This window comes from Coregonus lavaretus (genome assembly GCF_964263955.1).
Source record: "Coregonus lavaretus genome assembly, chromosome: 11".
In the NCBI taxonomy this organism is placed as follows: domain Eukaryota; kingdom Metazoa; phylum Chordata; class Actinopteri; order Salmoniformes; family Salmonidae; genus Coregonus; species Coregonus lavaretus.
Window position 1 is genome coordinate 27,465,034 of NC_139998.1, and position 13,631 is coordinate 27,478,664.

General features: G+C 49.3%; 1 protein-coding gene across 1 annotated transcript; it reads left to right on the forward strand.

The window, feature by feature from the left end:
• Nucleotides 1-2,686: 2,686 nt before the first annotated feature.
• Nucleotides 2,687-12,404, forward strand: LOC311136984 (zinc finger homeobox protein 3-like; the record flags this gene model as incomplete). Its single annotated transcript, XM_084171317.1, has 12 exons — nucleotides 2,687-2,696; nucleotides 2,835-3,046; nucleotides 3,368-4,580; nucleotides 4,741-4,787; nucleotides 4,917-5,309; nucleotides 5,488-5,716; nucleotides 6,890-7,140; nucleotides 8,073-8,764; nucleotides 8,858-10,318; nucleotides 11,186-11,450; nucleotides 11,553-11,817; nucleotides 12,001-12,404. 12 exons carry the CDS (start codon nucleotides 2,687-2,689, stop codon nucleotides 12,402-12,404), a joined length of 5,442 nt encoding a protein of 1,813 aa, XP_084027443.1.
• Between the last annotated feature and the right edge of the window lie 1,227 nt (nucleotides 12,405-13,631).

The following is a 13,631-nucleotide window of genomic DNA, read 5'->3' on the forward strand; positions in this document are numbered from 1 at the left end:
TGTTTCACTGAAACACCCGAATAAAACTCTCCCAACTTCCACTTTAGAAATTAGAATTGTTGTAAACTACAGCGGTTCAATGTTTCAAGGAATAGACTCAACTTACTTTATTCAGCTAGCTAACTATGACGCCATAGCTAACTAGCATGCTAGCATCCAATAACACACGGTTTAGCACCAATACTTGGTTACAACAAACGACCAATAGTGTGTTAACACACTAAACAGATAATTCGTGTCCGTGTCTAGTTCCTTTCATAACGCAGCAATAATTAAACGTTGGCTAGCTAGCACAAAGATATTGTATTTAGCTGCTACAGTACTGCTAGCTGGTAGTGTTGGCTAGCAATGGCTGCTGTGTTGACTTTGTTTGAAAAACGGCGTCGCTGCGAACGAATGTAGCTGGCTAAAATTATATTGTATTTAGTTGCTATAGTACTGCTAGCTGGTAGCGTTGGCTAGCTAGCAATGGCTGCGGTGATGACTTCGTTTGAAAAACGGCGTCGCTGCAAATGAATGTAGCTGGCTAAAAGGATATTGTATTTAGTTGCTACAGTACTGCTAGCTGTTAGCTGGTAGTGTTGGCTAGCTAGCAATGGCTGCGGTGTTGACTTTGTTTGAAAAACGGCGTCGCTGCGAACGAATGTAGTTGGCTAGCTAACCTCGATAGTTACTCTATACTACACCTTTATCTTTGATACAAATACAACTATGTAGCTAGCCAACATTACACTAATCAAATCGTTCCATTGTAATGTAATGTGTCATATTACCTGCGGAGCGAAGTACAGCATGACTACTCACCTCGTCCTGATTAACATGATGTTAATTCCATTAAGCCTACCTACTGTTATTTTATTTTACTGCTGCTCTTTAATTATTTTTAATTTAACACTTATTTTTCTTAACTGCATTGTTGGTCAAGGGCTTGGAAGTAAGCATTTCACTGTAAGGTCTACACCTGTTGTATTCGGCGCATGTGGCAAATTATTTGATTTGATATTTGTCCTATAAATCTACATTTCACTTGAGCCTTTTGTGTCAGAATTGAACAATTATTCAATCACGTTCTTATTTTCTATAACATCCAATATCAGGCTTACAATGTTAATTCCATTACTTCACTTTTTTCCTCTATCTATCCTTCATCCTCTCCTCCATAGTCTACTACTCCCACTCTTTCCATCCCACTCCACCGCGGCATCCCATTGATGCGTTGATGCTGCCTGCGAAATTACGCACATGCGCAGTGGGGTGGTTTTAGCCATTGCAGGAAACCAATTTGCAGGAATAAATAGTGAAGTGTTTTTCTCTCCTATATGATCAGACCTCACTCTACCTCTCCCCCTCCGTCCCAATGTTTACTGTAGATATAGCTTTAAGAAGAAGATTTTAGGAACATAGAGAGGACTGTTATGCTGCTCTCTGCGGCTGTCCTCTCCTGCAATCTCTCTGGTCCAAAGGGAATACGTGGATGTTCAGTAGATCCGCTATGTGACTGGATTACTACAGATACAGCGTTTTTTTCTAACTGTCGGCGAAATCACTGACATCCTGTGTAACCCAGGTGATGATGGCTGCAGGGGTTCGTTGTTGAAGGCTACTGGTGTCTGTTATATCGACATTCGAATGAATTTATTATAGGCTAACCTAGACATAATTATTCTATAGACCAGCGAATTGTTTATCTTAACGCAAATGTGTTTGTTTCGTCAGTGTGGGTTTTTAGTGTCACCTTTGTTTGGCTGTGGTTGTTGACTGGAAAGAAGAGCGTTGTGCCTTTGTAAACTGGTGTGTCCTGTTTGTACTTGTTCTCTCTTCAGTAGGCTAAACAAAGACAGAAGTAGGCTACAGTAATATAAACATCGCCATAGTCACCATTCCAGTTAAATAATGTATGTCTGTGTCAGACGGTGTATGTTGGTTACCAGCAGCAGTTGCAGGCTACTGTCAGAGATACAGTAGTACCTCGGTTTTTAGTTGTAAAAAATTGACAATGTGCACAAACGTATCCATCAAAGTTTCCTTTTGGTTTCCTATTTTCAGCTCAGAGCAGATGTATTTATTTTTATAAGGGTAGGATAGAATTATCTCTCTCGCGCACCAACTCCGTTTACCTGTATCGGTTTTTAGTTGTAAAAAATTGACAATGTGCACAAACGTATCCATCAAAGTTTCCTTTTGGTTTCCTATTTTCAGCTCAGAGCAGATGTATTTATTTTTATAAGGGTAGGATAGAATTATCTCTCTCGCGCACCAACTCCGTTTACCTGTATCGCGTTTATGCTCTCCTCCCCCCCCCCCCCCCCTCTCTCTCTCTCTCCCTCTCTCTCTCTCTCACACTCACTTACTCATTCACACACACACCTACACATACGCACAAACACACTTTACCTAACTAATGGTTTCCCATACAGATAGTTGGTAATCCTTGTGTAAATCGTTTTAGTTGCTTTTCGATCAACCCAGGTTATTGATCTGTGTGTAAATGAAAACCTTTAGGGCCAGGGGAGCAGCTATAAGTTAGTAGAGTCTTGCCAATGCCTACAAGTCTGTTTGTTATTGTGTTGCAGTAATAAAGCACTTGGTAGTGTATATGCATTTCTTCACAGTATTTTTGTGAATAAAAAAACCTCCCTCCCTCTCTCAGGTGGGGTAGCGATGCGTGGCTTTTGTAGGCGCCATTATGAACAGCGGTGAGGGAGAGAGAGGAAGGGATGGAGGAAGAGAGGGAGGAGAGGAGAGAAAACCTTACAAGAGCCCAAAGCTGTTATCCCATCCTCTCCTGACCCTGGAAGTGATTCCCTGTGAGGGGTTGTCCTCTCATACCTCAGCCCCGGCCCCAGCCCCTGCCAAAGAGCCCTCCACCCTGACCCAGACAGAGACAGAGCAGGGCGGTGCAGAGGGGACCACAGGCAGAGAGGAGACCCCAGGAGGGGAGAGGGGTGGACACTCACATGGAGTCAGACTGGAGGAAGAGGAAGAGAAGCTAAAGGAGAAGAAGGAGAAAGAAAGATTGTTACTAGTGGATGACAGAGAGGAAACGGTGGGGGGAGAGGACCTTGCATCAGCCTTCAGCAGCAAAGACAGAGGAGGAGAGGAAGAGAAAGAGAGGGAAGAGGAAGAGGAGAAGAGGGAAGAGGCCATCTCAAACCAAAGCCAAACCAAATCCAAATGTAGTCTATTACCTCGACAGAGCCAGCACAGCTCTGCTTCCTGCACTGTTATGGCCAGTGGCACACTGAACAGTAACACCCTCATCACTCCTTCCTCTTCTCCAAAACGCTCTACCTCTGCAAAGCACTCTACCACTCCTTCCACCTCTCCAAAGCTCTCCACCTTGTTTTCCTCCTCTCCTTCCTCCCAGAGCGAGACAGAGATGAGAGACACAGGGGGAGTGCAGGGCAGTAGTCCTAGTTTTCCTCTGAGCTTTATTAAACCCCAGAAGTCAGCCCTGCCTGAGTCCACCAGCACACCCGTTAAGGATGATAGGAGGGCAGACACCACTCACACTTCCCTTATTGCCAGTGGAGACACTGCCAAAGTTCCAAAACCAAACAACAACCCGAAAGAGAGAGATGGAAAAAGAGAGGGAGATAAGGATAGGGATGGCGAGAGAGAAAGAGAGGGAGATAAGGATAGGGATGGCGAGAGAGAAAGAGAGGGAGATAAGGATAGGGATGGCGAGAGAGAAAGAGAGGGAGATAAGGATAGGGATGGCGAGAGAGAAAGAGAGGGAGATAAGGATAGGGATGGCGAGAGAGAAAGAGAGGGAGATAAGGATAGGGATGGCGAGAGAGAAAGAGAGGGAGATGAGAATGTAAAGACCGTTTCTAAATACCTCCACCCCTCTCCCTCCTCACCCTCCTCTCCTGGCTCACTGAACAGTCACATGGCTTTGATGCACTCCTGGAACTCCTGCAAGATGCTCAAATGCCCCAAATGTAACTGGCACTACAAGTCCCAACAGACACTGCATGCCCACCTCAGAGAAAAACACCCTGAGTCTGGGGGCTTGTGTGTGTGGGGGGGCTCGGGGGAGAAGTGTGTGTGTGGAGGGTCAAGGGGTGTGTGTGTGTACTGTAGCACGAGGAAGGCCCACCCTCGTCTGTCCCGGAGGGAGAGCTATGTCTGTGAGTACAAGCCCTACTGCTGTGGTGTGTGTGATTACGTCACGTCCTCTAAAGGAAACCTCAGCATACACATGCAGTCAGACAAACACCTCAGCAACGTACAGGTAGCGGGACACACACACTCTGTACACAACGGGGGCTACGCTGTCAGAGACACAGCAGGCGAACAGGGCTACGGACACACACACCCCACAGTCACACAGCCCCCTGTACACACACCACCCTACCCCAGCCAGCCCCCCTCCCAGGGTAAGAGGTGGCGGTGTGAGGTGTGTGATTATGAGACCAGCATTGCCCGGAATCTGCGCATACACACCACCAGCGAGAAACACACGCACAACGTGCTGCGCCTGAAACACACACACAACGTACTGCAGCTGCAGAGAAGCTACTACCTGTCCCACTGCAGGAGTCTACCTCCTCAACTCACACTGCTACACAGCATAGGTGAGAGACCAGTCACACACTGACACACATACTCAATAACTGTTCTGTTGGGCTCTGTTCACTGGCACATCAAGTTAGGTTGATACTTGATTATATCCATGCTTATATGTACAGTATGTTTTCTCACGGCCTGTTTGTGTGCCGTGTGTGTGTGTTCTAGGTGGGGAGCAGTCTTTGGGTATGCATCAGCTAACAGCAGAGGAGCCAGTCGCCCCGGATTCAACCCTGACGCCCTCCCCCTCTCCTCCTCCCTCCTCCTCACCATCCCCTTCTCCATCCCCCTCTCCCCCTCTGTCTCTCTCCCCCACTTCTCCACTCTCCTGTGGTGTGTTCCAGTGCCTGGTGTGTTCCAGTTTCTCCTCTGACAGTCTGGAGTCTCTTGGATCTCACCTGAGTGCCCCCTGCTCCCTACCTCAGTCTGAGTGGCACTCTCTGGTGGCTGGAGGCTGCTACTGCAGGCTGTGTGGCTACAGTACCCCCCTCAGGGCTAACTTCACCCTGCACTGCCAGACAGACAGCCACAGGGCCCAGTACCAGCTGGCTTCCCACCTCTGGGAGATAGGGGAGAATTGGGAGGCCGGGGACTGGGAGGAAGTTGGGAAGTTGGTTGCTACAGGCAACCCAGTCCAGCTGAAGTGTAACGTGTGTGACTTCCAGACCACCAGCTTGGAGAAACTGAAAATACACAGCATCAACCCCCAACACCAGGACAGCCTCAGAGTCTACAGGGTCAGTACAAACACAAGATTTGGAGGCCTGTGGCATTGCTGTACTTGGACTATAAGATTATTTCTAAATATCTGGCATATAGACAGCAAATAAAGCACAGGGACCAGATTTATTTTGTGCATCTTTCTCTCTATCACAGTCTAACCCCACCTCTCACCCTCTCTTCCTCTATCTCTAGTTCTTACAGCAGTATGACAGTGCAGTAGATGGAGGGTCCTGGTCGTTCCACTGTGTCCTGTGTAACTACTCCTCCTGCTCTAAACTCCACCTACTGAGACATACCCACTCCCCTGGTCATCAGAAGAAGGAGCTTCACTACTTGCAGTTAGTGAGAGGGAGGAGCCTGGAGGAAGGGGAGGGGCTAGCAGCTATCTTCACCATTAGGAAGTGTCCCAGTCCTGAGACAGGTAAGAGACTCAGCTGGTCTTTTCCAAATCCCTCCTATCTGAAGTGTGCACTTTTTCAGTCCCCCTGATGAATTTAAAAGTTTATGATTAGTGAAGGCATTAGCAAGAGGGAGTTTCAACCATATTTGTACACCAGTCCAGAACAAGTTGACGAATAGGATGGAGAAAATTAACTGCAGGCCTATAAAGTCAACTGAGAAAAGAAACTTGGAGAGATGGAGCCGGGTGAAGAGTGATAGAGAGAGGGAGAGAGAAGGAATGATTGATTATGGTCAGGGATCTATTGGGTTAATTGATTTGTCGAAACACAGGCTCGTTACATCCCATATTGCCCCCGACAACGCTAACTTGAGACATCGCTACTGAGACACTGCTATTGAAGTTTAATATTCCAGAATAGAGATTTCAGGGCCAGTTACCCAGACTCAGAGCCTAATCCTGGACTAAAAAGCACTGTCAATAGAGATTCTCCAGCATGATTTTTTGTCCAGCACTAGGCTTAATCAAGACCCGGGAAATCTTCCCTCAGTGTATCAATCAATAGTCCAGCAGATGTCACAAAGTGCTTAAACAGAAACCCAGCCTAAAACCCCAACGAGCAAGCAATGCAGATGTAGAAGCACGGTGGCTAGGAAAAACTCCCTAGAAAGGCTGGAACCTAGGAAGAAACCTAGAGAGGAACCAGGCTCTGAGGGGTGGCCAGTCCTCTTCTGGCTGTGCTGGTGGAGATTATAAGAGTACATGGCCATTAAGGCCAGATCGTTCTTCAAGATGTTCAAACGTTCATAGATGATCAGCGGAGTATGATAATAATCACAGTGGTTATAGAGGGTGCAACAGGTCAGCACCTCAGGAGTAAATGTCAGTTGCTTTTCATAGCCAAGCATTCAGAGGTCGAGAGAGCAGGTGCGGTAGAGAGAGAGAGAGAAGAGAGAGAGAGAGAGAGAGAGAGAACCATTCTAATGACTCTTTTCCTCTGATCTAACTGTCAGGATGAAATCTGGTCTAACTCAGTCTGAGACTTTGTATTAAACAGTCAATACCAGGTATTAGGTCTGAATGAACTGGTCTGAACCCCAGAGGGCTTGCTAATAGAAAATCTATACTGGATCAATTAGTATACAGTATGTGTGTGTGTGTTGCCGTATATTAACATATGTGTTACCTTTCTAGGGGGAAGCAGTGAGGAGGAGGGGGAGAGGAGAGATTCCCTATCCCCAGCCAAGCGATCGTTCTCTAGTCTGGAGGAGACACAGAGCCCCCTCTCCCCCAAACGCCCCAGAACAGACCAGTACACCACTCACCGACAGGCTACTGCCAAGTGCCCACTGTGCAAGGACACACTGGTATACACACACCTGAGACGTCACCTCACACTCACACACAGTGTGGCCCAGGACTGTGTGGACAAGCTCATGAGTGCGGTAAATGTGTGTGTGTGTGTGTGTCTGTGTGTGTGTTCTAGCTACCTTTTATTAGCAGAAGTGCAGCCAAGCTGAAGGAGCTCACTTTTAGTGTCTCCAGCAAACAAAGAGTGCTCATTTCTCTCCACATCACCAATCTCCATTACTTTATCCAGCATGCTAAGTGCTCTTTGTCTCCCTCTTTGACTCAATTGACTGCCTTCATCCTATTTTCCCCCCTCATCCCTCTCTCACCCTCTCCCTACTCCCTTTTTCTTTCACTCCCTTTTCTTATCTCTCCATCTTCTCTCTTTCTCTATCCCTCTCTTTCTTCTCTCTACCCCTCCTCTTTCTCTCCATCTTTCTTTCTGTGCCCCCTCGTTCTTTCTCTATTCCCCCCTCTACACCCCTTGTTCTGTCTCTGTCTCCCCTCCCCCCTCCCCAGCCCCCCCTTTTCTCTCTGCACCCCACCCCCCCATTCCCCCTCTCTCTCTCTCTCTCTCTCTCTGATAGTAGCGTAGGTTCATTAATTCAGACTGGGGTTATGATGGCCATTATGTTCTGCGCTTTCCAATTTCTCTCTCTAGATTAAGCCTGACCTTCATTCTCTCACTGCGGCATACACATATTATGTGTATGCATCTCTTCTGTCTCTGCCATGCAAGTGTGTGTGTCTTCTTTCTCTGTGTGTGTGTGTGTGTGTTTGTGGGAGTGTGTGTGTGTGTGTGTGTGGTTGATTTAAAAAGACAGTTGATTCTATTTCCCTCCATCTATTATTAGTGTGTAATGGGAGAATGAGGTGATGTAGACAATAAAGGAGCATCACTATTATTATTATTCCATCTGCACTTTCAAACAGGAAAGACAGTGTTTTGACTGACTATAAAGGCAATCAGTCATCTGGATAGATTCAGACTGACGTTCAAAACCTTTGTTGTTGGTTTCTTTTCCAGGTGGCAGTGGAGCTGCCAGAGATTCTGCAGAAAGAGACGCTGCAGATGGAGTCCCACTCAAATATAAAGGAATCTCAAACAAACGATTGCAACACAAACGGCTCTTACGTGAAGGAATCCCTCACAAACGAGTCTCAAACAAACGACTCCCATACAAAGAAAGAAAAAGTGATCCCAGTCAAAGATGTCCCTGCTCTTCTCACTCCTCCCTCTGAGGACCAGCACCCAGCAGAGGACAACACCTCCCACCTCCTAGAGTCCCCCAGCTCTCCCCTTTCCCCACCCACTCTTTCCTCGCTCTCTCCCAGCAACCTCGCTTCATCCACCTTACCCCCCTCTCCTCCCAGCAATGCCCCTCCCCCCTCTGATTGTCATGGTTACAGGTTCCGCTGCGGCAGCTGCAGTCTAGCGTTCCAAACGCAGAAGAAGCTGCAGCTGCACTGGCAGTACCACGCCATGAGGGCGGCGACAGAGTGCCACCTCTGCCCCAGACACTGCCGCAGCCAAGAGGCCCTGCAGAGACACCTGCTCAACACACACCTACAGGACCTACACCTACAGGGTACACACCCTGACCAGAGTGGAGCACACGTCCAACGACCAATCAGCCTGGAGGGGGAGGAAGAGGAGGGGAAGAGTATGAGTGAAGAAGAGACAGATAAGGAGGAAGATGATGAAGAGGGGGAGAGAGAGCAGGGAAAGGGAGATGAAGGAGAGGAGGATGACCCAGGTGAGCAGGAGGAGAGGCCCAGTCCAGGGGTTGGTGATAGTGACCAGGGTTCAAGGCAGCAGGAGGAGAAGGAGGCAGGGTCAGAACCCAGCCCCTTCAGCAAGTGCTCCAACCCCACTCTGCAGCGGTTCCTGGACCCGGCTCGGCCCTACAAGTGTTCCTTCTGCTGTGAGTCCTTCACTCAGAGAACCATCCTGATGGTCCACTATAACTCTCTGTCCCACCTCCACCGAGCCAGAACCAGACGGGCCCTGCAGGACTCCAGCCCCAGTCCCCCTTACACCCCCCAGGGCCTGGAACCTAGACCCTTCCACTGCAGCCCGGCCCCGGACCCAAGGTCCTACCGCTGCAGAATGTGTCGGGTGGCTTACAGCCAGAGTTCCACCCTGGACATCCACCTCCGCTCTGTACTGCACCAGAAACGAGCCAGTGCAGCTCGAACCCAGCTACCGCTGAACCCCCACACCCGCCAAACCCCAGTCCCAGCCTTGGTGCAGACCCCTGCCTCCAGCCGTTCACCAGGGGGAGGAGAGGGGTCTACCAAGGGAACCCCCCCAACAGCCACCAGATCAGCCCCTGCCTCCCCACGTCCCTTTCCCTCCCTGAGTGAAGCCCAGCTGAGTGTGGGTGTCTCTGGGAAGGCTGAGGGCCACCAGGCTAAGAGGAGGAGAGTAGAGGACCTGACAACATCTGGAGGACAGCAGGACCTAACGTTACTCCAACAGCAGTTATCTCAGGTCCAGATGCTACAACAGCAACATAAGTTAGCCCAGACCCAGATACAGCAACACACAGCCCTCCTCCAGCCCCAGCTCTTTAGTCCAACTCTGCTCCAGCACCTCCCCTTACTGCAGCAGAACCTCCTAAAGCAGCACCTCCCTTCAGCAGTAGAGAGTCTCCAACAGAGGAACCTCCTCTCTCCTCTCCAGTTCTCCCCAGACAGCCTGTTCTCTCTACAGCAGCAGATGTTCCAGTCCTTCTACCTCTCTGGAGGTCTGCAGCTCAACCCTAACACAACAATTAGTCAGACCACCTCAGCCCTCTCCCTCCAGACCACCTCTGCCCTCTCCCCTCAGACAAATGGGCTTAAACATTCCTCTCCAAAGCCGGCGACAACTAGCATCCAGTCTCCAGCCCAGTCCCCGAAGTGTGAAAGCCAGGCTGAGACAGCTGACAATGACTCCCCCCTCCACCAGACGGAGAAAGAGTCAAACCCATCCTCCTCTCCTGAGGGAGATAGAGAGAGGGACAGAGAGATGCAGGAGAGCGAGAAGAGGGATAGAGCAGAGAAGGGCCTCAGAGTTCTGCTGGAGAGATATGGCTGGGAGCTGGCCCTGCAATCCAATCAGAGCAGACAGAGACAGCAGAACAGAGAGATGGACGGACGACTGGAGGAGGAGAAGCAGTGTGGAGAATGTGGGAAGCGGTTCTCTGACTCTCTGATCCTGAAGAGCCATCAGGAGTTTGTTCACCGCCAGATGATCCCTCCTGTAGTGTTGGAGACGTTCTCCAGACAGTACAGGCTGCAGTATGACCGCCTCTACCCCCTCACACCCCTCACAGCAGGGGACAATGATAATACTGTTTTTGCAAACCTAACCCCAGCCTCAGCACCTGTACTTGCACCCTTACCTCCAGCACCAGCCTCAGATTCAATCCTCGACCAAGCCCAATCCCTCTCCCAAGCCTCAGTCCCAGCCCTTAACCTGGCTACAACCCTAACAGCCATAGGCCCAGACCCAGCTGTACCCACACCACCAGCATCTGTACCTGTAACCCTGTCCCCAGACCAAGCCCCAGTTAATTCCCTCTCCCCAGCCCAAGCCCCAGCCTCACCAACACCCTCTTCTCCTCCACCCCCTTCCCAAACACAACCACTTCCAGAGCAGCAGCAGGACACTACCACTATCACAACCACCCCTGCCCCTGACCCCTCTCCAACTATCATACCCCAGTCCAAACTCTCCATACATTTCCCCTTACCCCAACTCCCCCTGTCCCCTCTTCCTTTACCAAATCTCCCCTCTCTTCCCTTCCCCATAGACCTCTCGCTCCTCCCCCTTGATCTAATGCAGCCCATAGCACTCCAGTCTATGCTTCAGTACCAGTTCCTGTTATCATCTGGCCACCAACCACCCCTATCCCTATACACCAACGCTCACTCCACCCACAACCCATCTCTACCCCCATACACTAACACACACTGTGCTCCTAGCCCAGCTCTACCCCCATACACTGACACACACTGTGCTCCTAGCCCAGCTCTACCCCCATACACTGACACACACTGTGCTCCTAGCCCAGCTCTACCCCCATACACTGACACACACTGTGCTCCTAGCCCAGCTCTACCCCCATACACTAACACACACTCTGCTCCCAGCCCAGCCCTGCCCTTTCTGAAGCATAGGCTGGAGGAAGGGACAGAGGTAACGCCTATGAGGGATGTGATGGCCTGTGAAAGAGAGGAAGGGGGAGAGAGAGAGGGAGAGGGGGATGAGCAGAGGAGGGATAGGCGCCAGAGGACCACCATCAGTGCGGAGCAGCTAGAGGTTCTGGACCAGCACTACAGTCTGAACTCCAACCCAACACGCTCTGTACTGGAGGGCATCACCAGGGACACAGGCCTGAAGAAACGTGTGGTGCAGGTACTCTATCATTCTCATAGTAACATTTCTATAATTCTGTAATGGTGATCATGTTTTGTAAAATAACATGTAATAACGCTGTGTTTGTCTGTCCTTCCTCAGGTATGGTTCCAGAACACCAGGGCTCGTCAGAGGAAGGGCCAGCTCCAGACCCTGGGGGGAGGAGGAGGTCTGGGTATGGGTGAGAACCACAGGCGCTGTCTGTTCTGCAGGGCTCTCTTCAAGGCTCAGAACGCCCTGGACGCCCATGTCAGGGCCCGCCACTGTTCACAGACTGACAGAGCTGCCTATGGCCTGTCTCATCAGATGGGTCCTGCAGATGACTCCAGCTTCTCTCACAACCATGGATCCTACAGAGACAGGGAGGGTCCCTCTCTCTCACTCCAGCCTTCTCCCTCTCTCTCCCACCATCCTTCTCTCTCTCCCTCCCTCCATCCCTCCCCAAGCCCATTTCATCCTTCCTCAAGCCCTGGGGTCGTCCCCATTGAGAGAAAATACATTTCTGGGAAAACCGATTTGTCCGTTGACCTGAACAAACCCAAAATTGAAGAGGAGGAAAAAGAGGAGGAAGAAGATCTGTCAGTAAAAAAATTCCCTTCGTCTGACCAGGCTCATGAGGGTAACCGTAGGAATCTGTTGTCTCTGGGATACAATTATGGAATGGCGAGCTTCAACGTTCAAGACTGTGACCAGAACACCAGTCCAAGTCTGTCTGAGAGTGTGGATAGGCATGTACCGAGACAGCAGCAGAGGCAGCGTACCCAGATGACCCTTCAGCAGGTTGCCCAGCTCAGAGCCTGCTACAGGGAGCATCCTACTCCCAGCCCCCTGCAGTGTGAGGGCCTGGGACGGCAGCTGGGCCTGGCACGCAGGGTAGTGCAAGTGTGGTTTCAGAATGCCCGGGCCAAAGAGAAGAGGGCCAGGAGCCTTAGAGTCGACCCAACCACAGGATAGAGGGAAAGACTGCAGAGGACAGGGGAGAGAACACACCCAGCCATGAACCAAGTGCACGTCAGTGACAACAATGAACCAACCACACACACAGCGATGAACCAACCACATGCCACAGAAGCCAAAGAGCATTCTACCAATGTACCTCACCCCCTCTTCAGCCCAAAAACATCACAGGGCAGACCTCCTAGAGCTTTAAGACACCACTCCTCTGTTCCTCCCTCTCTCCTCTCCTGTCCTTTCTTCCAACCGATACCTCAGGAGTTAACCCCTCCATGCCAACAGATGTCCCTGTCCAGACAATATAATCTGGAGAACCAGGAAACAGTATGTGCCCTTCCCACTTCTGTTTAAAGACTTTACTAGTGTTGTAGTTAGTTCTGTAGCAAGTAGGAACAGATTATATCAAACTGTTAAAGCGATAAGTCTAATATGTTTGGTGTATAGAACGTTCTTACAAAGCAAAATAATATTCTTCACAAAGAGCTTCTGCAAAGACTTGCTTGGATTCCAAAGCTCGTAACCAAAACCTTACATGTCCTTGGATTGGATTGTCAACATGGTGGTTTTCATTTCCTGAACTGCAGTACAGACCATACAGTGAAGGGTAGACCTGAGACTGGTGTAGTACTGGTGTGCACCAATAGAATGACTGGCCTATGTGGTGCTGAAGCAGACCACAACCTTCTCAAGCAAATGATGACTCTACTGAACATGTAAATGTACTGAATGTTCCTTATGTGGAGAATAGGCCAAATAGCACTGAGCTAAGTCCACTTTGTCCTTTATGAGAGAGGTCATATAAGAAGCTATTTTGATAACGTCCGACCAATATATGTCACAACAACTTTAACCAAACACTAAACAACATTGTTTAGTAAATGTTAATGAATAGGAATATTATGGATTGACGGTGTGTTATTTTGTGTTATTTTGTGGTTTATGAGAACATAATGTAGGCTTTATGATGTGGAGTTTAGGTAAGATGTTGCCTTTTCTTCTTATCTGAGTAAATACCAATAAGTTGTGTAATATAATGTAATGTCTACTATTCTCAGGCCAACTGAACTGTTTTTAATTTGGTCGTAGTACTGTACTATCTTCTCTTCTGTTCCTTATGCCAGACAGAAAGTCTTTTTTTAAACCTTATGATGGGAATATTGACTGTTGATATGAAATTCCTATAATGCTAGTTCTAAAGAAACACCTCTCTGGATTTGAGAGATCTGA